Here is a 25,375-nt window from a genome sequence, read left to right on the forward strand (position 1 = left end):
ATGTGGGTTTCATGTCCCTTTAAGTGTAGATATACACAACACATATATTAGTGCCCCTTTAAGTTTGCTTCAGATTAGATTATACTTTATGCCATCATCCTACTAGGAACTGTCTGTTCTGTATAATCAGGAGTTTATTTTCAGTTTAAGCATAAATGTTTCTGATCAACACTTTCAAATTTAGGTTTTGGAAGGGGCTTTACAACCGCTTTGATAAAAGCATGCATCCTCGCCAGTCCGTAACAGATTTCCTTCTGGCAGTAAAAGAAGAAACTCAGCAACTCGAGGAAGAGTTAGAGACCATGAATAAGGTATTGGTTTGCTTTATGGCAATGGCATGTGGTTTCTCAAAGGGGGGAGGATCAATTAACCATTTCATTTCTCATAGTTTTTTTGTATAGAATATAAAAAATGAATGTTTGTGTGTATACATAATAATATATAACTATATAGTGTGTATGTTTGCCAATAAGTACCAACAATATATACAAAGGAGTTCTACTTTTCCACAAATGTTATGCATGAATATGTGCTATTTCACAGCAAATGCAAAAATATTTCATGTCCTTTAAACAGATAGCATGTTACTCAAACAATGTCTCTGTTCCATCTGAAAGAGAATGTTTCAAAAGTTACTACAGTTGCTTCTTGACAAATAGATGTTCCTGTAGTAAATAAGATAATTATATCTGTGGTCATGGTCTCCTTTTTGCTTGTGAGAAGCAGAATCCCAGTACTTCGCTGTACACAATTGTGCACTTATGTTTGTTTCACTAAATTTAAGCAGCTTTTACTTTACCTTATTTTTATGTAAAATATTTTTCATATAACTCACAATTTCTCTTTAATATGCATGACTGAAAAAGGAAATTTATGCTTACCTGATAAATTTATTTCTTCTACGATATGACGAGTCCACGGATTTCATCCTTGTGGGATTTAACATCCTTCTAGCAGGAAGTGGCAAAGAGCACCACAGCAGAGCTGTATGTATAGCTCCTCCCTTCCCTCCACCTCCAGTCATTCGACCGAAGTTAGGAAGAGAAAGGAAAAGCCAAAGGTGCAGAGGTGACTGAAGTTTATAAAAAATATAATATAATCTAAACCTGTCTTAAAAATTACAGGGTGGGCCGTGGACTCGTCATATCGTAGAAGAAATAAATTTATCAGGTAAGCATAAATTTCCTTTTCTTCTACAAGATATGACGGGTCCATGGATTTCATCCTTACTTGTGGGATACAGTACCAAAGCTACAGGACACGGATGAGAAAGGGAGGGACAAGACAGGGACCTAAAAGGAAGGCACCACTGCTTGAAGAACCTTTCTCCCAAAACCAGCCTCAGAAGAAGCAAAAGTATCAAATTTGGAAAATTTGGAAAAAGCGTGAAGAGACGACCAAGTTGCAGCTTTGCAAATCTGTTCAACAGAAGCATCATTTTTAAATGCCCATGAGGAAGCCACAGCCCTAGTAGAATGAGCCGTAATTCTTTCAGGAGGCTGCTGTCCAGCAGTCTCATATGCCAGATGGATGATACTCTTCAGCCAAAAAGAAAGAGAGGTAGCCATAGCTTTCTGACCCCTACGCTTTCCAGAAAAAACAATGAATAATGAAGATGATTGACAGAAATCCTTAGTCGCCTGCAAGTAAAACTTCAAGGCATGGACCACGTCTAAGTTATGCAACATACGCTCCTTCTTAGAAGAAGGGTTAGGACATAATGAAGGAACAACAATTTCCTGATTAATATTCTTATTAGAAACTACCTTAGGAAGGAAACCAGGTTTGGTACGTAAAACCACCTTATCAGAATGGAAGATAAGATAAGGCGAATCACATTGTAACGCTGAAAGCTCCGAAACTCTACGAGCAGAAGAAATAGCAACCAAAAATAAAACTTTCCAAGATAACAACTTAATATCTATGGAATGCATGGGTTCAAACGGAACCCCTTGAAGAACATTAAGAACTAAATTCTAACTCCAGGGTGGAGCAATTGGTCTAAACACAGGCTTAATTCTGGTTAAAGCCTGACAAAAAGACTGAACGTCTGGAACATCTGCCATATGTTTGTGTAGCAAAATTGACAAAGCAGAGATTTGTCCCTTTAAGGAACTCGCTGATAACCCTTTCTCCAATCCTTCTTGGAGAAAGGACAGAATCCTGGGAATCCTAACTCTACTCCATGAGTAGCCTTTGGAGTCGCACCCAAAAAGATATTTACGCCATATCTTATGATAGATTTTCTAGTGACAGGCTTACGTGCCTGAATCAAAGTATCAATGACCGAATCAGAGAACCCCTGCTTAGATAAAATCAAGCGTTCAATCTCCAAGCAGTCAGTTGCAGAGAAACTAGATTTGGGTGTTGGAAGGGTCCCTGAATGAGAAGGTCCTGCCTCAATGGAAGCTTCCACGGTGGCAGAGAGGACATGTCCACTAGATCGGCATACCAAGTCCTGCAAGGCCACGCAGGCGTGATTAGAATTACTGAAGCCCTCCTGTTTGATCCAAGCAATCACCCGAGGCAGGACAGGAAACGGTGAAAACACATAAGCTAGGTTGAACGACCAAGGCACTGCCAAGGCATCTATCAGTTTGGCCTGAGGGATCCCTTGACCTAGATCCGTATCTTGGAAGCTTGGCATTCTGACGAGATGCCATCAGATCCAACTCCGGTCTGCCCCATCTGAGGATAAGAGTGGCAAAAACCTCCGGATGGAGTTCCCACTCCCCCCCGGATGAAACGTCTGTCTGCTTAAAAAGTCCGCTTCCCAGTTGTCCACTCCTGGGATGTAGATTGCTGACAGATAACAAGAGTGGGCCTCCGCCCACTGAATTATCTTGGATACTTCTGTCATCGCTAAGGAACTCCTTGTTCCTCCCTGATGATTGATGTAAGCCACAGTCGTGATGTTGTCCGACTGAAAGCGAATGAATTTGGCTGAAGCCAACTGAGGCCACGCCTGAAGCGCATTGAATATTGCTCTCAATTCCAGAATATTGATTGGAAGAAGTGACTCCGACTGAGTCCACACACCCTGAGCCTTCAGGGAATTCCAGACTGCAGCCCAACCTAGAAGGCTGGCGTCCGTTGTCACTATCACCCATGAGGGTCTGCGAAAGCATGTCCCTTGGGACAGATGATTCTGAGACAACCACCAAAGAAGAGAGTCTCTTGTCTCCTGATCCAGATCTATCTGAGGAGACAAATTTGCATAATCTCCATTCCACTGTCTGAGCATGCTCAGCTGTAGTGGCCTGAGATGAAAACGAGCAAACGGAATGATGTCCATTGCCGCCACCATCAATCCAATTACCTCCATGCACTGGGCCACTGATGGCCGAGGATTGGACTGAAGGGCTCGGCATGTATTCAGAATCTTTAACTTTCTGACCTCTTTCAAGAAAATTTTCATGGATATGGAATCAGAGTTCCCAGGAAGGGAACCTTGGTCTGTGGAATTAATTAACTCTTTTCTAGATTCACCTTCCACCCGTGAGTCCTCAGAAAGGACAGAACCATGTCTGTATGAGACTTTGTCAGATGGTAAGACGACGCCTGGATCAGAATATCGTCCAGATAAGGCGCCACTGCAATACCCCGCGGCCTGAGAACTGCCAGAAGGGACCCTAAAACCTTTGTGAAGATCCTGGGTGCTGTGGCCAACCTGAAGGGAAGAGCCACGAACTGAAAATGTTTGTCCAGGAAGGCAAACCTTAGAAACTGATGATGATCCTTGTGGATAGGAATATGAAGGTATGCATCCTTCAAGTCCACGGTAGCCATATATTGACCCTCCTGGATCAATGGCAGAATTGTTTGAATAGTCTCCATTTTGAAGTATGGGGCTCTGAGAAACTTGTTTAGACTCTTTAGATCTAAAATGGGTCGAAACGTGCCCTCTTTTTTGGGGACCACGAAAAGATTTGAGTAAAACCCCTGTCCCTGTTCCAGTCTTGGAACGGGACAAATTACTTCCATAGTAGAGAGGTCTTTTACACAACTTAAGAACGTCTCTCTTTTTGTCTGGTCTGCAGACAATCGTGAAAGAAGAAACCTCCCCCTTGGGAGAGAACTTTTTAATTCCAGCTGATACCCTTGGGACACGATCTCCAGTGTCCAAGGATCCTGAACATCTCTTACCTAAGCCTGGGCAAAGAGAGAGAGTCTGCCCCCTACTAGATCCGGTCCTGGGTCGGGGGCCGTCCCTTCATGCTGTTTTGGTAGCAGCAGCGGGCTTCTTGGGTTGTTTACCCTTGTTCCAAGCCTGGTTGGGTCTCCAGACGGACTTGTCCTGAACAAAATTCCCTTCCTGCTTGGCGGAAGAAGAGGAAGAAGAGGGGACTCCTTTAAAGTCCCAAAAGGAACGAAAATTATTTTGTTTACCCCTCAGTTTAGCAGTTCTATCCTGAGGTAGGAGATGACCCTTACCTCCCGTAATGTCAGAAATGATCTCTTTCAAGTCAGGCCCGAATAGGGTTTTCCCTTTGAAAGGAATAGCCAAAAGCTTTGACTTAGATGACACATCAGCAGACCAAGATTTTAACCATAACGCTCTACGATAGCAAATCCGGCATTCTTAGCCGCCAATTTGGCAATCTGAAAGGCGGCATCTGTAATAAAAGAATTATCCAGCTTAAGAGCCTTAATTCTATCTAAAATATCCTCTAAAGGAGTCTCAGTCTTAAGAGACTCTTCTAAAGCATCAAACCAGAAGGCCGCCGCAATGGTAACTGGTAAAATGCAGGCCGTTGGTTGTAAGAGGAAACCCTGATGAATAAACAATTTCTTTAGAAGACCCTCCAATTTCTTATCCATAGGGTCTTTAAAAACACAACTGTCCTCAATAGGAATAGTTGTACGCTTAGCCAGGGTAGATATAGCTCCCTCCACCTTAGGGACTGTCTGCCAAGAGTCCCGAACAGTGTCAGATATGGGATACATCTTCTTGAAATTAGGAGAGGGTGAGAACGGGATACCCGGTCTGTCCCATTCCCTCTTAATAATGTCCGAGATTCTCTTAGGAACCGGAAAAACATCAGTGTAAGCAGGTACCTCTAAGTATTTGTCCATTTTACACAATTTCTCTGGTGATACCACAATAGAGTAACAGTCATCCAGAGTCGCTAAAACCTCCCTAAGTAACAGGCGGAGGTGTTAAAGATTAAATCTAAAGGACATGACGTCCGAATCCGTCTGAGGCAACGCACTTCCCGAATCGGAAAGTTCCCCCTCAGACAGAAGTCCCCTGACCCCCAATTCAGATCCCTGTGAGGGTACATCGGAAATAGCTAAAAAAGCATCAGAGGACTCAGTATTCACATTGACTTCTGTCCTACTGCATTTGCTCTGTAACACTGGCAACATAGATAATACCTCTGTAAGGGTAGTTGACATAACTGCAGCCATATCCTGCAGAGTAAATGAATTAGACGCGGTTGAAGAACCAGGCGTCGCTTGGGTGGGCGTTAAAGGTTGTGACGCTTGGGGAGAAGTTAGCGGTATACCCTGATTCTCCTCAGACTGAGAATCATCCTTAGACACATTTTCTTTACATAAAATATGTGCTTTACATTGTAAGGCCCTCTCAGTACACGAGGGACAAAAAATCAGAGGGGGTTCCACAGTGGCATCTAAACACATAGAGCAAGGAGTTTCCTCCTCAGTGTCAGACATGTTAAACAGACTAGCAATGTTAATAATAGTCGTACTTTGCTTAAAATATTGAGCTCTGAATTCAAATTATATGCAAAAATGTTAATGCAAAAAAAACCTGTACTGCGCCTTTAAATTTTAAAAGCGCAACTATTTTTCTGATATCTGCAAAAACGTGCTTGGGACAGAAAAAAATATTTTAAAGTGCCCAACATACTCTATTAGTATTGCATCCACTTGCTGAGATATGTAAGAACACAATATATATCGATTATAACAGTAATTTATTTATTATCTTAATTTGGCCCCTGCACCACGCCACAGCTCTGCTGTGGCGCCTACCTGCCCCCGGAATACACTTGCTGTAGGCTGATAAGCTTGAAAGACCCTTTGAAGGCCGAGACAACTTAGGCCCCACCGGAGCCCCAGTCTCTGCTTGCTATGCGATCCGGATGATACTGCGCGTCTGAGCACGTGAAAATAGGCCCCACCCACCGTGGGCGTAACTCTAAGCCTGACTAAGACCCGCATGGGTCGCAAACTAAAAACAAACATGTTGCCTTGTAAAAAAATAAAGCCATGTGCCATCTTGTATACACTGAAACATCGTAACACTGCACTCCCTCAGGTCAGTGATAAAGTTAACAGCCCTTAAGCAAACCGCAGCTCCCAGCGTCCAGCCCTTGAATAAGCCTCAAAGATATATTTACATACTTTGGCAAATAGTATAAAGGGATTCCAGGTACACCATTTCCTTTCATATAGTGCATACTGCTTACCCCTCCCCATATAGGGAAAAATGTCAGCCTGTTCTGATGCATCAAGTCTCCCCAGAAACAAAAGACTGAACATACCTCATTGCTGCTTGTAGCAAGACACCGTTCTCCACACTGAAGATTTCTCTTACACTACCTTCAGCTGTGCTGTGGGAACCATCATGGATCTTAGATAATGTTTGCTAAGATCATCAACATCAGGGCAGAAAATAAGATGTCTCCACTCCTTTTGGGAAGCAATAGACGGACGATTTCCCCCTGAGAAAAATAGTACTCACTGGCACCATTTTAAAATAAAAAACTTCTTGATTGAAGAATCTAAACTAACACCTCACTTTACCTCTTCCTATTACTAACACAGGCAAAGAGAATGACTGGGGGTGGAGGGAAGGGAGGAGCTATATATACAGCTCTGCTGTGGTGCTCTTTGCCACTTCCTGCTAGCAGGAGGTTAAATCCCACAAGTAAGGATGAAATCCGTGGACTCGTCATATCTTGTAGAAGAAAATGCTGTGTACCTTGTTAATTTAAAGGCTATATGCTAGTCGTGTGTTATCCCACTTCAGTAATTGTCTGTATTGATCAGTTGTTTGCTAGTATACATAAAACACACACACACACATTGTTACAAAGAATTATATGTAGAAAAGGTAAAAGGTATAATAAGATCATATGTATTCCATGGGGCTGAATTATCAAGCTCTGAGGCTCGCCGGAAACAGTAGTTATAAAGCAGTGGTCTAAAGACCGCTGCTCCATAACTTGTCTGCCTGCTCTGAGGCTGCGGTCTTTAATCCGCCCGATCCTATAAGATCGGGCTGATTGACACTGAATCTGCAGGGGGTGGCATTGCACAAGCAGTTTACAAGAACTGCTTGTGCAATGATAAATGCGGACAGCGTATGCTGTCAGCATTTATCGATGTGCGGCAGACATAATATGCTACATTGTATCATGTCCATCCGCACTTTAATAAATCGGCCCTTATATCTCCTTTTGGCTTGGCAACTGCTCCAAGGATTTTTTACCAAGCTGATTGAGGCTCCTTTTGCAAAACAGCTGCATACACCGGTAAAAACTATGGTATATTATAAGATTTGGGGCATTTTTTACAACTAATCTGAACTGAGCCGTTTAGTTTCGGTTCAGAATTTTTTTACTCTATTCAAAATAGCACATACATTAATTTAATTTATCTAAAAGTTTGGGATGTTGCACAGTTTATATATTTTACATTTCTCCTTGTGATCTAAATTTGATTTATTTAAGAACATTGAGGCAAAATGTTTCCTTTATGATTTAAAGGATAACATTTTATTAATTGAATTCTATTCTCAAATTTACTTTGTTCTGTTGGTATCCTTTGTTGACGAGCTTACCAGAGCATACCAAGAGTGCACGTGTCTAGATGGCAGCAGCTTTGCAACAATGTTATACATTGTGCAGATACTGCGGTAACTGCAGCACAGTGTGGGATCTTTACATTTTGCATTCAGAGTCCAGATAGATAAAGGGGTAGCTTACAGAGGCTTAGATACAAGGTAATCACAGAGGTAAAAAGTGTATTAATATAACAGTGTTATACTATTAAAGTGACAGTCTACTCCAGAATATTTATTTTTAAGTCCATTTAAACATTCTATTTACATATGCTAATTGTACAATTTGGATGACTCACATTTTAAACACAAAAAATAAAAATATTATTTCCCCCCACTATTTTTATTTTTGTTTTTAGAAGGCATATAAATAACGTTTTTTGCAGCTTGCTGGCTTGCCTATTGGAAATATAATCAACTTCTGTACAGAGTTGCAAAATTTGATGATAAAAAAATAAATAAATTCAGAAACATCTGGTATTCCGTAATCACAATTTATTTGTGAATAGCTATAAAAATATTTTCACTCACATTTGATGCTAATTCATCAATTAAATACACTTTTAGGTTTTTACTCTGATTATAAAAGAACTAGGTAACACCCTTTCTGGAAGCTTTAATTAGTCACCCTGCCTCTTCTTATGAGAAATGTATAGGTAAAGGTTCTCCTGATTTTTAGTTGGAACTGCATTAAAGGTTTTGTTGCCGGGTATCTGTACTACCTCCATGTCAGTTTCAGTACTGCAAGCCAGAGTATACCAGAAGTATTTGCTAGATTATTTCTTATTTTGGTGGAGGTTTAGGAGATTCATTTGCAGTTTAGAATATTTATTGTGAACTACATGATTTGATACTTTCCTAATATTTCTGAAATATTTTGTTTAAAAATAAGTTATTTTTGGAGGATTCTTATTTGACTTTAGATTTATTTATTAAGATAAAGAAGGACTGGATTTTATTGTTATCATTTTGCTTATTTCAAAATGTAACAGCATGAAACACATTCAGTAGCCAACTATAAAGGTTTGTGATTCATATACCCAAATTTCCAAGTAGTATAGTTGGCCTATAAGCCCAGCTTAGTGTTGCACATTGTGATCTTGGTCTGCCCCTGGTATTTCCCTGAGGTTCCTATCACCTAATTCACACCATACAGTACTTAATACCTTAACCAATCTGTAGAATCCTTCTCCATATTATGATTCAGAATAGTTTTATTAAATTATGTTTTTATTGAGGTTAAAAGACAGGGTAATTCACATTGTACACATGAAATATAGATAACACCACATCCATTCCATACATGCATATACAATATTATACATGTACACTGAAGAGACTACGTAAACCAAAGCTACAGAAATGTCCGTAGCACAACTGACATTTTATAATTCCAAGACAGCTAATGACAAAGAAAACTACTTATGTTGCCAACAAAGTATTATCATAGCAAATAAACAATTGTGTAGATCAGTAGTATTAGATTTACCTATTTTTTCTGTTTATAAAGTATACTGAAAGCCCCTAGAAGCAGCAGTCCTTGAAAAAAATGAAACTAACCCAACATGGAATAAAATGGCATCTCTTGGACCATATCAAATATAACTATGGACTAAGCGGTTAGTAGCAAGGGGCAGTGACTAGAGAGGGTCACTCTTGGACCCTGCGAATATACATTGTATATAGTGGAAATAGTCAGAGCTAAGTATACAACAGAATGTAACTACTACAGTGTTCACTCTTGGACTCAAGATATGTCAATTGTCAGCTTATCTGATAGTAGTTACTATATACGTTAATTATGGACCCAACATGACAACTTTACAGTAAATAGGCACATCATTTTGGGTACCTTGTAAACAACATACAGAGATCATAGTAATATGGGAACATGTACAAAGATATGTAAATAATACAAACAAGCTGAATTATTTTTTCTCTTTTTCCCTCTGTTCCTTCCTTTTTTCTTTAGGTTGTTATGCAGTAGCAAAAAGTATATCATTTGAAGTAACCTAGATCTGAGGTCTAATCTATTAGGATTCACTTATATATCACACAGAGTAATTAAAGAGTAAGGGGGAAGAGGGGCTATATGTGCTGATGTTCAATCTAGTTAGAAAATCATTAGTTCAAGTAGCCTCAGCCTCAAAATATAATTTACAGTGTGAGGTACTGTATATCTATCTATAAGAAATAAAACAATTAGGTATTTAGAGTCACATTTGTATCTATGAGAAGAATAATGTAAATTTGTGATTATGATAGCCCCATATTTTACTAATAAGAAGAGTGGGAAGGCGTTGGTGGGTAGCACTAGAACGTATCAGAAGAGGGGGAGGAAAAAGAAAGGATAAAAAAAAAAAGCTCCCACATCTCACCACTTCTCCTTCCAACTCCAGCCACTATTGGGTAACTACTATGTTGGAGAATAGTAAAAACCTAATCTGATTTGAGTAATACACTGCTAAATGGTGGGTAGGTAAATGTAAGGGAAGCTGCACAAACTAATGGTACCACAATCCCTCCTATCTTAGCCTCAGTAGAAACACTTTAAACAATATAAGTGAACATAAGTAGGTTGAGCAAATTATTTCTATTAGATAACCATAAAGCTACGTAGATAGAAAGTAAGAATATGTAACTAGACATAGTTCAGCTACTGCTTTACATTAAAACATTCATACAACTAGTTACAATTGACATATAGTAAAATTGCCAGCAAAAATGGACTGCTGCACCAAAAACTACTGAACATTTAGCCCACACCTGTCTGTGGCCAAAATAGGGCATAATAATTGTCAATGATCTTAAACTGAAAATCCAAGACAGTCCCAGATTGATCTAGTTGGATAGAGTATCGCCAAGCTATAGACTCCGGATTCATGATGTTTGTCCAAAAGTCTCTGTCTGGAATTATTATACTGCCCTATACTTGTCATCACAGTCTCTTTCACTTTTAAATTGTTTAGATCTCTGACAAAGGATGGGTAGACATTCCTCATAGCCCCTTACACCTGACTGTGTCATGTCTGCATCAGATTAAGAATATACTTTTGATAAGCCCAATGTCCTGTATAATCTGATTACCGTATAGTGTGAATGGTAAATGGGCCTCAGAGATGTATGGTGGAATTGTCTCTGTCGTAGGCACATACACCTGGGGGACAGTTTCCAAGCAGAGCAAAACTTTTTGTGTGAGGCATTAGTGGAGAAGCACACAGAGCTGCTGCTGGAATTTCCTCTGAAGGAAGCGAGACTGACTTCTCAAAAACAGCATCCATACAGTCAAGCTCTGTATCCTCCTGGTTCCCTCAGTACTGGAACAACTGCACTTCACCCAGACTCTGTCAATAGAGAAGTTACTGCAGCCATCAAACTCCGCTCAAGGTCCTGAAAATGTAAGTCGATCAGGAGCTGCATTTTCCACTCCCACGTGTCCACCTTCGCCATGTAACCAGCACTGTTAACAGCCAATGTTCTAATCTCTCTACCAAAGTTACAAAGGATCAAAAATGTTAGTGCTAGGTCCCATAAAAGATGATCTCTGATTCTACAGCAGTATCACAGTACTCGATAACCAAGTATTCTGGGGGGGGGGGGGGGATTTGTGCAGCAGCCTAAGTCACACAGTGCAGTAAGCTTATGGAATGAACCTCCAAGGCCTAGATATTTGCAGGTTCCTGAAGAACTTAGGCCAGGCTTGTAGGTGGTATATCTGCTTCTGTATTCTGTTGATTGTGTGCAGACTATATCTGCTTCCAAATATGTAAATTATAGTATGCTAAGAATATATAGTTATATGAAGTAACTTTAAAAAGCTAAGCTGGAGCCAAGAGCTTAACAAAAATGCACCCTGACGTTTTTGAATTTGGCTCTGCCCCTTTTTTTCCAATGAGTCTATTTTTATGGTATTATTGGTTAAATTGTTGATTTCTATACTTTCCGTTCACAGATACTCGTGTAGGTTAGGGGTTCATATATATATCTTAGAGGGAAATGCAAAAGGGGGATCATGTGGGGAGCATAGATTTTAGAGGGTTTATGAATGTGGATTGCATGAGGTAGTATCTCAATGATAGGGGACATTGGGGGAGATTACAATTTTGGGAGTGTATTGTGGTATAAATATTTGTTAGTGTGTGGGAAAGAAAAAAATATTTTTTATGTTACAAAACTCATCTCAAAAACTTCTGACCACATAAACGTCAAATTGACAGGGTTTGTAGTGACTGTCAATTGTTAGTAAAATGCAAAGTTATATGGCTTGACTTTCTTTGAACATAAACCATGGCTGCTCTACCCTTATATATAAAGGTCTAGATTACAAGTGGAGCGCTAAATTTATCGCGCGCCCGCAAATTGGCATATTTGCCCGTTTGCGGGTGCAAGATAATTAACCAGCCATTACAAGTGGCTGGTTATTGCTAGAGCGAGCTCGCCGTAGCAATTAGCGCTTATAAAATTAACCAGAGAGCAGATCTCTGGTTAATTTTATAAATGTGCTCCAAAATAGTGTATTTTATAAAAAAATAAAAAATTGTAGCAATTTTTTATTTTTTAATAAAATAACTGCACTAGTCAGTAATTTGGGGGTAAAGTTGGCGGGAGTGGGGTGTTAGAAATAAAACAGCACTGAAAAGTTCCTTTACATTGCGGTCTATGGGAGCTGTGTAAATACATATGTAAATGCTTTTATACATATATATTTATGTGTTAATATGTGTATATACACATATTAACACATTAATATCATGTATGTAAGCATATATATTTAATATTGCTGCCATCACTGTGCTTCTTATCCCCTTCTCTGCACTTAGTTTCTGTGCCGTCTCTGACGGCATCAGAATGAGGCTCCCATTGTAGCCTATGGAAGTGCACTCTCATGAAAGCAATGCTTCCTAGCATGCGCTAGTATTACACAGTGGAGTGCATATATTGATTTCACGAAAGCAATATTTAGCGCTCCACTTGTAATCTGGCCCAAAATGGTATAAAACCATGGCTGCTCTACCCTTATATATAAAGGTCTAGATTACAAGTGGAGCGCTAAATTTATCGCGCTTTAAAAAATAAGCAGCCAATCAGAGGCTAGCTTGATGTAGAATTTTTTTATTGTACCTATGAAGCATTTTAAATATAAATTTCAAAAAATTATTAGTATTATTAGATCCACATACTTTTTCAAAATGTTTATAAAACAAACTAATTTTGTTGTTGTTGGTGCCTAAAATTCTTCATCTGATAAAATAAGGATTTTTCCATTATCAGATAACTTAAAAATACTGAATGCATTTACTTTAAATTGTTAGGAGTTATTGTGAGCCTATGTGAAAAAAATATGCTAAATGTAAGCTTATGTAGACAGGACTCTAAGATGATCACTACTACTGAATGATGTATTCTTAATAAAAGCAAAGATTTTATAGTATTATCTATGTAATTGTTTTCACTATCCTTAGAAAATTGCATTAGCAACAAAGCAGGTCTGTAAAATAATTTAGAAAAATTAATAATTAAATTGTATGCCTTGGACCACAAGTGGGGAAAAAGCAATACAAATAAAGTTCCCCAGAAGACAGCAAGATATATTTGTTTCCATGGGATGGCTCTTAACTGGGAAAAGTTGAGCTTAAAGCACTGCATTGTTCTATAAATATAAATACTGCCAGTCCTGTAAGCTCTGCTGTGGATGCAGGTCTGATTACTTTTTACAGACTTTGGAAAATAGGCATAAAATAACCATAAAAGGTTCTTTAGACTTGCTATGTAAACTGTGGTTGATAAATAGCATTTGTAATAAACCAGGATATACTATATTTGATATGCATTAATAATAGTCTGAGCTAATATAAAATGATGCTCCAGTACTGCGAGTTCCCTAGTGAAATTCTAACAGGCAGATTTTGCTACATTTTTCCAAGGGGTGTTCCCTGCATTTCTGTATGAGAAGGAGAGAAAAGCCCAGTGCAATACAGCACTGCATGACTTGACACTTCTGCTGCATTTACATTTTGTGCTTTGTAGTTTATATTACTTTAGATGTCAGATTAAGTTTTGTTACGATTAAACTTTGCACTTTCTATTTTGTATTTATTTTGTATACAGCAGTGTATTTAGTATTGTGATTTTACAAATTCTGATTATTCTGTATAACTTTAACAAATTAGGCTTATCCATATACAACATAGCCATAACAGTGAATATATAATTATACCTATACTCTGAGAGTTACAATCTCCCTTGGTTAACACCTGGAATCAATATATTCTCTTGCTTATACTTGGAAGAGAAAGTGCAATGTAATTTGTAAAACACACATATAAATATACTATTTCTTCTATTTAAAAAAAAAACTGTTTCCTAGAGAGATTCATTACTTTCTGTGGAGCCCGATAATTAAACATTCTCTAGTTTGGAGATAATTTTAATGCAGACTTCACAAGGGCGGAACCTGATAGTCCCAGAGAGATGTCTTCCATAGACCGTAATTAGGATCTCTGGTATACAGAACTTCACAGCGGAGAGAGAAGTTAACTGGGAGTGATATAAAGTCAGTTTGCAGCCAATACAAATTAAACATAAATGTTTTCACTACAATTTGACTTGCTTTTGCCACTAGTTTAGTATAGGCTACATTTTTCTCAGTTAAGTATGAGTATTGTGAATTTTGAGCAAACTTCACCTGCATACATCTGGCAAGATAATTCAGTGAGATGCTCTTGTGTAAAATGCTGTGAGAGAGCTTCAGGCATACCCTGAGAACTCCCCTGATCATCCTAGGGTACTACCGTGTCCATTCCACTTTCTAAAGCTGTCCATTTTAGTTTACAATGTAGCAAATATAAAGTGCAATGGAATTTGTAAAAGATACACAGAAATATACAAAGTATGATCCTAATTTGTTAAAGTAACATGGAAACTTTAAAAACCTAATCAGAATTTGTAAAATCACAACTGGATCTAAATTTAAATGTAATAAAATATAAAAGAGAAAGTGCAAAGCAAATATAATACTGAAAGGACCTAATCTGTAGTTTAGTGCAAAATAATATAAAATACAAAGAACAAAGATTAAGTTTATCAAAACTCATGGCCAAGCAGGATAATATTTTATCATTTGGCCCTTAGTGAGCAAATCCAGAAGAAGGATATGTCTTGGAAGTCCAGTGTAAGTGCAATATTAAAGTGTTCACATTTAAAACCCATGTACAGGTGGCCCTTGGTTTACGCCGGTTCAATTTGGGCCGTTTCAGAATAACAACCTTTTTTTCAGTCATGTGACTGCTATTGAAAAGCATTGGAAAGCAGTGCACTAATTAAAATAGCCAGTAGGTGAAGCTGTCCGCTTGTGTTGCAGCAAAGTTATGCAACTTAGCAGACTGAAATTGATCTGTGTACACAGAGCAGACCAGACCTATCGAGCAACAAGATCTAGCAGCCACTTCCCTATTATCTTCCTGCCCAGCTGCTTGAGGTGAGCGTGCCTAACTGCCTATTAATCACTGCAGATTGAAATGCATAGAATAGGTGCAGACCCAATAGTATCTAACATGCTAACAATGCAGAGAACTGTTTTCAGAAAAATGCAAGTAAAAAAACGTTTTTGTTCATTAAACTTAGTTTGATGATGATGCAGTCTGTTATGTAATGATTTTATTAGGTGCTGTTAGCAAATGTTTTGTTCATTAAACTTAGTTTGATGATGATACTATCTATATTAGGTTTATAATGCTGTTTAGCATTTAAAGTCTTCATTTCAAAGCTTTAAAAATAATATATTAGATGTTACTTATGACAATTTTGAAAAGGGACCTGGAACCTAACTCCCTCACTTCCCATTGACTTACATTATAAACTGGGTTTCAATTTACAACGGTTTCGATTTACAACCATTCCTTCTGGAACCTAACCCCGGTGTAAACTGAGGGCTTACCTGTATTTCATCCTTGATCTTATTTTTTTTTACAAATATCCATCTGTTAAGAACATTTTTAAGATTCATGCGCTCTATTTTCTTTTTACACTTTAGCCAAGCAACCCTGTAATACAAAATTTTATGTTTTAAGTGGCAAAAAGGATTACACATGTTAAAGGGACATAAAAGTGCAAAAAGAAAATGTTCTAATGTGTTATATGCAGGAAATAGTGTAATAATAAAATGCTCTAACAATTTGTTTAACCCCTGCAGAGAGGTAAATTAGTCCATATCAAAATTATATTGTGTAACCTCTTGGTATATTTCTAATTGCTATTATTAAACTATATTTGTTTTTATCCTACTCTGTAGCAAATGTTTTATTAAGTGTGTGTTCATTTAAAAAAAAAATTGTAATAATTTTTAGACATTAAAGTCAAAATTAAGCTTTTGTGATTCAGATAGAGTATGACATTTTAACCACTTAACGACCTGCAACATTTCTTGTACATTGCTGGTCTTTCTGTGGGGCTTGTTTTTCAACAGCGGCAAGAACATGCTATTTCAGGAGGCCTGCAGGAGGGAGGGTATGATAGCGCAGTTTTGCCGCTGGCAGCAACACTGGCGCTATTATAAGCAGGAAAAACCTTAACGACCAGTGACATATAGGGTTTGTCATGGTCATTAAGTGGTCAAACAACTTTACATTTTACTTCTATTATTTAATTTGCTTTATTCTCTTGATATCCTTTGTTGAAAAGCATACCTAGATAGGCTAAGGAGCAGAAATGCACTACTGGAGCTAGCTGCTGTTTGATGGCTTAACATATATGCCTGTTGTGATTCGCTTACCCACTGTGTGCATTACTTCTCCTTCAACAACGGATACCAAGAAAATGAAGCAAATTTGATAATAGAAGTAAATTGGAAAATAGTTTAAAAATGTATGCTTTGTCTGAATCCTGAAAGAAAAAAGTGTGTTTTATGTCCTTTTTAAAGCTGTCTTTGACAGTATAAAACAGTATTTTCTTTCATAAGATGAGAGTCCATGAGCCATCACATGTGGGATTAAACTCCAGTTCATTATGAGGAGGCAAAAACACCCAACCTAACAGATATTTTAATCCCTTCTTCTTGTCCATAATCCCGTAGTCATTTTTTTGTCTCCATCAATGAGTGAGGTGTCTATCGAAGTGCTGATCTTCTTGTGGTTCTCTAGCCCAGTGTTTGTCAACCGTGGTCCTCAAGTATCCCAACAGGCCATTTTTTCATTATAGCTGAACCAGTGCACAAGTGAAATAATCATCTAATCAGTAACCATGGTTACTAACTTGCTCTCACCCATCAGATGATTATTTCACCTGTGCACTAGTTCAGCTATAATGAAACCTGGCCTGTTGGGGGTACTTGAGGACAGCAGTTGAGAAACACTGCTCTAACCGATTTCAGACCCATTTCCTCATCAGACAAACCTACAAAGAGGGCAGAGTGGTAGACAGGAGTTTAGCCTGGCAGTGATTATCTTCTCCCAATGCAGAGTTGCCACTAGCCTTCCAGGTGAAATGTGGGCCTGCCCGCCAACCCCCTGGTCTACAGTGTGCTGCTCCTTGTTATAACGTTACAGATTTTATAGATACTGTGCTACTTCTACACTTGGAACCTCAGGAGTTAAACTTCTGGCGCAAAGATAGTACGCCTTCACTTTCCTTCTCACTGACCAGTGGGCATCTTTCTGACGCGCAGCAGAATTCCTCCTTGACATCAGGACAGGTGAGCACCCATTATTTGCAGAGATTAGTTACATTTATTTTGCAATTCTTAACCCTTTATTATCTGCACGTGTCATTTTTTACAACTTAAAATATATATTTCTTTTTAAATAAACAGTGTCCACTCTTTCTGTGCCTCTTACACTGTGTTTCTGTGCATATATCTTCCTGTAGATACCTGTCTATCCTTACTTATATATATTGTATGCTATAGAGCAAACTGGTAAAGCGCATGTTTTTGGACACCGTGCTGACACTTTTGGAATGGCTATCCACAGATAATTTAACCCCTTCATAACAAGGTTTGCTTTGTAAGGATATGTTGGTGCTCCCCCCCAGCCCCACTTAGTTATGCCACTTATGTGCTGAGTCTATGGGGCCCATTTATCAAGCTCCAAATGGAGCTTGTGGGCCCGTGTTTCTGGCGCTTCTTCAGACTTGCCAGAAACAGCAGTTATGAAGCAGCGGTCACAAAGAAAGCTGCTCCATAACCCTATCCACCTGCTCTGATGAGGTGGATAGGAATCGCCGGAAATCAACCCGATCGAGTACGATCGGGTTGATTGACACCCCTGAGTCTGCAGGGGGGCGGCATTGCACCAGCAGCTCTTGTGAGCTGCTGGTGCAATGCTGAATACGGAGAGCGTATTGCTCTCCACATTCAGCGAGGTCTTGCGGACCTGATCCACACTGTCGGATCAGGTCCGCAAGACCTTTGATAAATAGGCCCCAAAGTCTCATGATAGACAGGGTCATGCAGCACTGCCTTTGCAGCAGAGTGCTTATAGATTTACAACCCACTAGGGTTATCCCAGGAAAGTCTCTTAATTTGAAGCAATATATGCACTCTGCGTAGGCGCTTGCAAGAGGCAGAAAGACAAGCCTTCACAATACCTCAGGAGCGGCCCACCTACACTCTCCAGCCACTTTATTAGGTACACCTTGCTAGTACCAGGTTGGACCCCCTTTTGCCTTCAGAACTGCCTAAATTCTTTGTGACATAGATTCAACATCACGCAGTTGCTGCTGAATTGTCGGCTGCACATCCATGATGCGAATATCCTGTTCCACCACATCCCAAAGGTGCTCTATTTTATTGAGATCTGGTGACTGTAGAGGCCATTGGAGTACAGTGAACTCATTGTCATGTTCAAGAAACCAGTTTGAGATGATTTTAGCTTTGTGACATGCTGCATTATCCTGCTGGAAGTAGCCATCAGAAGATAGGTACACTGTAGTCATAAAGGGATGGACATGGTCAGCAACAATACTCAGGTAGGCCGTGGTGTTTAAACGATGCTCAGTTGGTACTAAGGGACCCAAAGTGTGCCAAGAAAATATCCCCCACACCATTACACCACACAACCAGCCTGAACCGTTGATACAAGGCAGGATGAATCCATGCTTTCATGTTGTTTACACCAAATTCTGACCCTACCATCTGAATGTCGCAGCTGAAAGTGAGACTCATCAGACCAGGCAACGTTTTTCCAATCTTCTATTGTCCACATTTGGCGAGCCTGTGCTAATTGTAGCCTAAGTTTCCTGCTCTTAGCTGACAGGAGTGGCACCCAGTGTGGTCTTCTGCTGCTGTAGCCCATCTGCTTCAAGGTTCGACGTGTTGTGCGTTCAGAGATGTTATTCTGCATACCTTAGTTGTAATGAGTGATTATTTAAATTACTGTTTCTATCATCTCAAACCAATCCGCCCATTCTCCTCTGGCATCAACAAAGCATTGTTGTCCACACAACTGCCGCTCACTGGATATTTTCTCTTTTTCGGACCATTCTCTGTAAACCCTAGAGATGGTTGTGTGTGAAAATCCCAGTAGATCAGCAGTTTTTGAAATACTCAGACCATCCCGTCTGGCACCAACAACTATGCCACGTTCAAAGTCACATAAATCCCCTTTCTTCCCCATTCTGATGCTCGGTTTTAACTTCAGCAAGTCGTCTTCACCATGTCTAGATGCCTAAATGCATTGAGTTGCTGCCATGTAATTGGCTGATTAGCAATTTGTGTTACCAAGCAATTAAACAGGTGTAACTAATAAAGTGGCCGGTGAGTGTAGGTATCCTGCACAAACCAGGAATCAGAAATCTCTTCTTTTGAAGAAGATTATTCAGAATGAAGTAGCAGAATTGTCTATTATTTTTTAGGTTGGAGCACATGCATGCTTTCTTGCAGGAGGGTTCAATAGCCTTAAACAACCTTCCCTGTGCCTGATCTTGTTTCTGACCTATCTCCAAGGAATGGAACAAAACAAGTGTTCCTTTATTTCCCTCTAGCAAATTTAATTACATGTTCCCTTTTCCCTCTGAAAATTGGAGGTATGGGAAACTATTCCAAAGGTGGATGGTGCTATCTGCACTCTAGCTAAGTGCACAGATATTCCTTTAGCGGACAGCACCTTGATCAAGGATCCCATGGACAGAAAGATTGAAAGCCTTTAAAGGCGATCCTTCCAACTGGCTGGTTATATGTTTTATCCAGCTGTCAGTGAAGCTTGGGTTGCTGAAACTACTGCAGTGTGGTATGACATTTCTGACCTTATTTCACAAGAAGCCTCCCTTAAAGAAATTCAGGTTCTCTAAAATTTCTGACATTCAAGTCTTTGTTCAGGCCTTGATCAACATAACACCAGCTTCTCCTCTATGGAACCTTAATCTGGTTTTGAGACTTCCTCCAATCTCAACCGTTTGGACCTATGTATGGTCTTTGATATTCAACTGTTATCTTGGAAGGTTCTTTTTCTTTTGGCCATTTCCTCTGCCAGAAGATTGTATGAAAATTCTGCTCTATCCTGTGATTCTCATTACCTGATTTTTCATCAGGACCAAGGCAGTTTTGAAAAGAAACATTTGTTTATTAATTTTACTGGTCTCTGCAAGGAACTGAAAGTTACAGCAGTTATTTTAGCATCTTGGGTAGAGGATCTCATGTGATGGCTTGTGGACTCTCACCATCTTTTGAAAGAAAACAAAATGTATGATTAACTGATACTTTCTTTCATTATGGTTAGAGTATGAAAGACCCACCCTTATTTTTTTTTTTTTGTACAGTTGGCAGCAATACTGGTTTGCACTTCACTTACCCTGCTTTACTTTAAAGGATTATGGAAAATTGGGAGGGATTAAAAATTCTGTTATGTTGGGTTTTTTTGCCTCTTCCTAGTGGACTGGAGTTTAACCCCACATGTGATGGCTCAGGTAAGCATAAGTTTTGTTTTTGATATTGTCCTTTTAAATGATAGTTTAAAATTTAAATAATAGTGTTATATCAGGGCTAGCTTTATAATAGGTACTGGTGGGACCATGAGACTCAGCCAGCCATCATATCTATTTTGTCTTTAGAATGTAGTGCAATGGTTAGGTTTAGACTGTAGTAGAAGACAGTTGAGGGTGGTATTTTATTCTTGGACCTAGGTATCACATTATCAGTGCAATTCCTTGAGCAAACCCTGTCTTATACTGTATGTAAATGTTTTTTACTAAACGGATACTGTTATGTCTTACAGAGATTAGAGAAATTGGAGAACCAGCAGTTAAATGAATCAAACATTATCCTTAATGAGAAACAGATCCATGATTTCTACACATGTACTACCAGACTAACGACATCAAGTGAACCTCAGGATTCAAATGGGACCCTTGAGGCTTTTGTTTCCCGTAGTTCTTCCCAAGGTGAAGAGGACTCAGCCCTTATTCTAACACAAGAACACTTGAAGAGCTCTGATCCAGACCTGTCTGCTAATAGTGACCAGGAGTCAGGTGTTGAGGACTTAAGCTGCAGATCCCCTAGTGGTGGAGAATCCTTACCTAGTGAAGATAGTGGTAAAGATCCAGATTCTGATGAAGCAGTGTTCCTGAATGCTTAAGATATGATGTCTAAGTACTCCCTTTACATTTTAATGTACTTCATATATTAATAGGAAATATTTTTTAATTATATTGTCCCATTATAACGTTGTACCTATGTTATGGCCCACTCACTGAAGAAATGTCACCCTAAAACAGTGTGGTTTTCCTGGAACTGTGGTTGGAGTTCTCACAATGCCACCTGTTTAATTCTGTTACTATGTTACCATCATTGTTTGATAACAAATATGCCTCTTTAGTTGTGATCCACTAATTCCTTCTAAAGGGTCAGGAGCATATTACATAATGTTCTGCTGTACCGTTATTACAGGTTGACAATCAGATTATGGAACTCTAATCTCTAAAATATAAAAAGTGAAAGACAATCTCCAATTTGAAAACTTAGCTTAGCATTTGCTTCAGCTAGTTGGATGCTACATAAAATTATATTCACAATACTTCTTTAACAGAAATATTTTAATAAATGTAATAATAGTAACAGGAACTGGAGAACCATAGTAAATTTTCTCCTGAAGTGCTTCCTCCTCCATTAGTTTTCTAAAAGTGCACGTAATATTGAACAAGTAATAGATCTGGTAACGTTACCGGCAGGTTTTTTTTTTAGCAACTTTTATCTAAGCCACACAGTACTACACAATCTCTAGTTGTAGCAATTTCAGTAAGTGCGCCGCGCTCACATAGTCATTCCTATTTCTCTCACACAAATTAATAATGAAAGAGGGTTAAATATTTTAAAAAGCATTTAAAGGCTTTGGAATGTTTATATAAGCTGTAATTATTTTTGTTTTGTACATTCTTGAAACTGTATGTAGTATGTCATCAATATTATTTAGTGTACCTTAGATCTATGGTAATGTGTTTTACATACGGTTGCCTACTAGAATAAGATGCCTTGAACAAATATGGGGTTGTGAGTTCATTCATCATATTTCTGCTTTAAACCCCCCCACATAGTTACACCATCAGGCTGCAGTGAATTACAATACGTTGCCATTCCATACACGTTTCATACGCATGTCAAATTGTAGGAAACAAATGGTAAAAAAAAATAAGTTAGCAGTACCTAATAATAACTGTTGGAACCACTGCTTAAATTAATTGTTTACATATTTATTGCAATTTTTACTATGTATATTTTAGTTGTACATTTGTTGTATAGATGTTTGTCCATGTGTTTTAAATTATTTATTTATTTGCTCTTCCTATTTTTATACAATGCTCAACTATAAATGTGTATGTGAGTGTGTAAAAATATATGAAACAATAGATAAAAACAAAACTTGATGAGCAATATAAACAAAGTGAGACATTGTGGAGCTCTATCATAAAGTAAAATTTCATATATTTAAAACTATCTTGTGCATATGCATCTTTATATATGTACTTTATATATACGTGTTTTAGGGATGTGCAGTGGAGTAAATCAAAAAGAAAAAGGAAAAAAAATTTCAAGCTGCTGGTCCCAACATTCTACGCATTACTTCATCCGTATCTCTCTACCTACAAAGCAAGAGGAGAACGGTTGCACAAACCTACACTTGCCAACCATCCTGCATTTTGCAAAATGATCCCGGATTGGGAGAGCTATAGCCAGCTGTCCCTTCCAAAGCTCTATACCTGATAAATGTCTCAGTTCCACAAATTAATACCTGGGACTGCCTAGCCACAGCCTGCCCTGAGCCCATGACTGCACCTTAGGACTCTAATTATGCGTCCAGCCTCCTGGTTGTAGATACTCTGTAGACTAATAAAGACTTGGTCTAATGCTAAAAACAAATGGGCCTTGTGGACTAAATCATTAATGTTCCTCCCTTGATGATAGAATTATTTTATATATATATATATATATATATATATATATATATATATATATATATATATATATATATATATATATATATATATATATATATATAGCGCTATATAGCAGTCCTTTAGAGTGCACTCACTCGAATAAAGTACATCCACCGGGGTGCAAATGAAGGATATCTAATAAGGGATAGATACAGCACTCACCGATTATTCAAAGTAAAACTTCACCTTTATTAAGGAGATTTAAAACCTCTTTTTTTCAAACGTTTCGGTGTCAGATGTGACACCTTTGTCAGTGGTAAGTGCAGAGGTACAATGGTTTAGAAAAAAAGATGTTTTAAATCTCCTTAATAAAGGTGAAGTTTTACTTTGAAAAAAAACTGAGTGCTGTGTCTATCCCTTATTATATATTATTATTATCGGTTATTTGTAGAGTGCCAACAGATTCCGCAGCGCTAATTTTATATATATATATATATATATATATATATATACCACAACACATAGAAAGTCTAGCACTCTATTGCAAGCACACAGATTAAAAGCAAAATAGAAAAGTTAGTTACAGCATTTGGCCAAATGATGATAGGCCCAGGACCATGTTAAGGTCTCTTCCTTCCTGGGTCTCTAACCTACAGCCACACAATGCATGCCTTCAACCAAGCACACTGAGATACAAACAAGGGTGACCACAGACCCTTTGTAATTTTCCTAGACGCATACAAAACACAGAAATGGACTGCACTCTCAAACTGGATTGGGTACATATCCATTGACCCTTCAAAGCTCACCAGCACACTCAGGAAGCTGCACAGCTTTCAGGGACTCAGGAAGCTAACCGTAGCCAAGCCTGGGGGCAAAGCCCACAGGGAAAATTACAAATGCATTTCTTCAATACAAAATTATTAACATAGTGCATAAAAAGTCTGGAGCTCTCTTGCAAGCATTACAAACAAGGAAATTACAAAGGGCTTGTGTCACCCTGTGACTTGTTTGTTTAGACATACATACATGGACACAATCATGTATATCTGAGTTCAGTTTTAAAACCCAAAAATAGAATTTAAATGTATATTTAGGGTTGCTGCTAATGAATACTCAGGTGCTCTTGATCATGTCCAGGAAGTCTTACTCTACTATAGAGAGAGAAGAAGTAATGATTCGGCCAGGCACATTTGTTTTAGTGTTAGGGTAAGTCTCTACTGCGACACCTTGCAAGCTGGCAAATGGCTATGAAGAGTAGGACCAAACAGTATGACTAAAATCTCAATTTTAATTTGATTTCACAGATGTACTGTTACAATACATCAGGTAGTCAGCAGGAATGTGGACCTGTCAATCATGATCTAAATTCATGGGTTTGTGTAATAGAATGTGAAAGATATCTAGAGTTTCAGGCAAAGAACCATTCAGCAAGGTAAGACTAGAGGAACAATGGTCCCATTCAATTCAGTTTGAACTAACACATTAAAATATTGTATAGCAGTTTGAAGAAAATAAGAACCTGCTGAATCAATTTGAAAAAGTGAGTTTTATACTCAATATGGGTTTATGGTGGATTTTTGCTTCAGAGCTAGAAAAACTAACAAGCCTCTGCATTAAGGGTGTTTTTCACTTATTGTTGACCTTCATGTTTGTGGGATTTTCATAGCCCTTAATGCAAGAAGTTTCAACCAACCAGGAGAACACTTTGTCATCATCACAAAACAGATTTATTATGTTACACACATACACAAACACATGTAATAACACTACTTTTTTTCTTTTTCTAAACAGAGAACATTTGTTTTTAATTAAAAAAAAGTGATAAGTGGTGTTAAAACCCTTGGATGCTGTTGAGTAATTGTGAAGCAATGTACTGCATCCTTCTCTGGCTGTCACAAAATAATTATTTTAAAATGTATTAATTTAATTTTTAATCTGAGCAAATAACCTTTAAATGGTGTTTAGTAATTGATGTGGAATGTAATTAAATTCAACATATATTAATTTATATATTGTGGCTCATATCTCTAGCTAATACAAGTAAAATATGCCCTTCTAAAGGGTTGTGGACAGAACTGACCCCCCCCCCCCTTAACTACCCCTTATTTATCTTATCTATTCTTAGTGAATACCTTGCATAGGATGCTTTACAAGGGAAGGGATCCTGGTAAGTGTTAATAAAAATTCAATACCATGGTT

The 25,375-nt window shown here is 38.4% G+C and overlaps 1 protein-coding gene across 1 annotated transcript in view; it reads left to right on the forward strand.

Annotated features, from left to right (window-relative positions):
* MTMR7 (myotubularin related protein 7) overlaps positions 1–22,333 on the forward strand; it is a 202,491-nt gene extending 180,158 nt beyond the window's left edge. Inside the window, exons 12-13 of the mRNA XM_053703920.1 lie at positions 185–311; positions 21,019–22,333. Coding sequence (XP_053559895.1) covers positions 185–311; positions 21,019–21,378 — 487 coding nt within the window. The 3' untranslated portion in view covers positions 21,379–22,333. The remainder of the gene's footprint in view (positions 1–184; positions 312–21,018) is intronic.
* Positions 22,334–25,375: the final 3,042 nt, after the last annotated feature.

Source organism: Bombina bombina, chromosome 2 (assembly GCF_027579735.1).
Source record: "Bombina bombina isolate aBomBom1 chromosome 2, aBomBom1.pri, whole genome shotgun sequence".
In the NCBI taxonomy this organism is placed as follows: domain Eukaryota; kingdom Metazoa; phylum Chordata; class Amphibia; order Anura; family Bombinatoridae; genus Bombina; species Bombina bombina.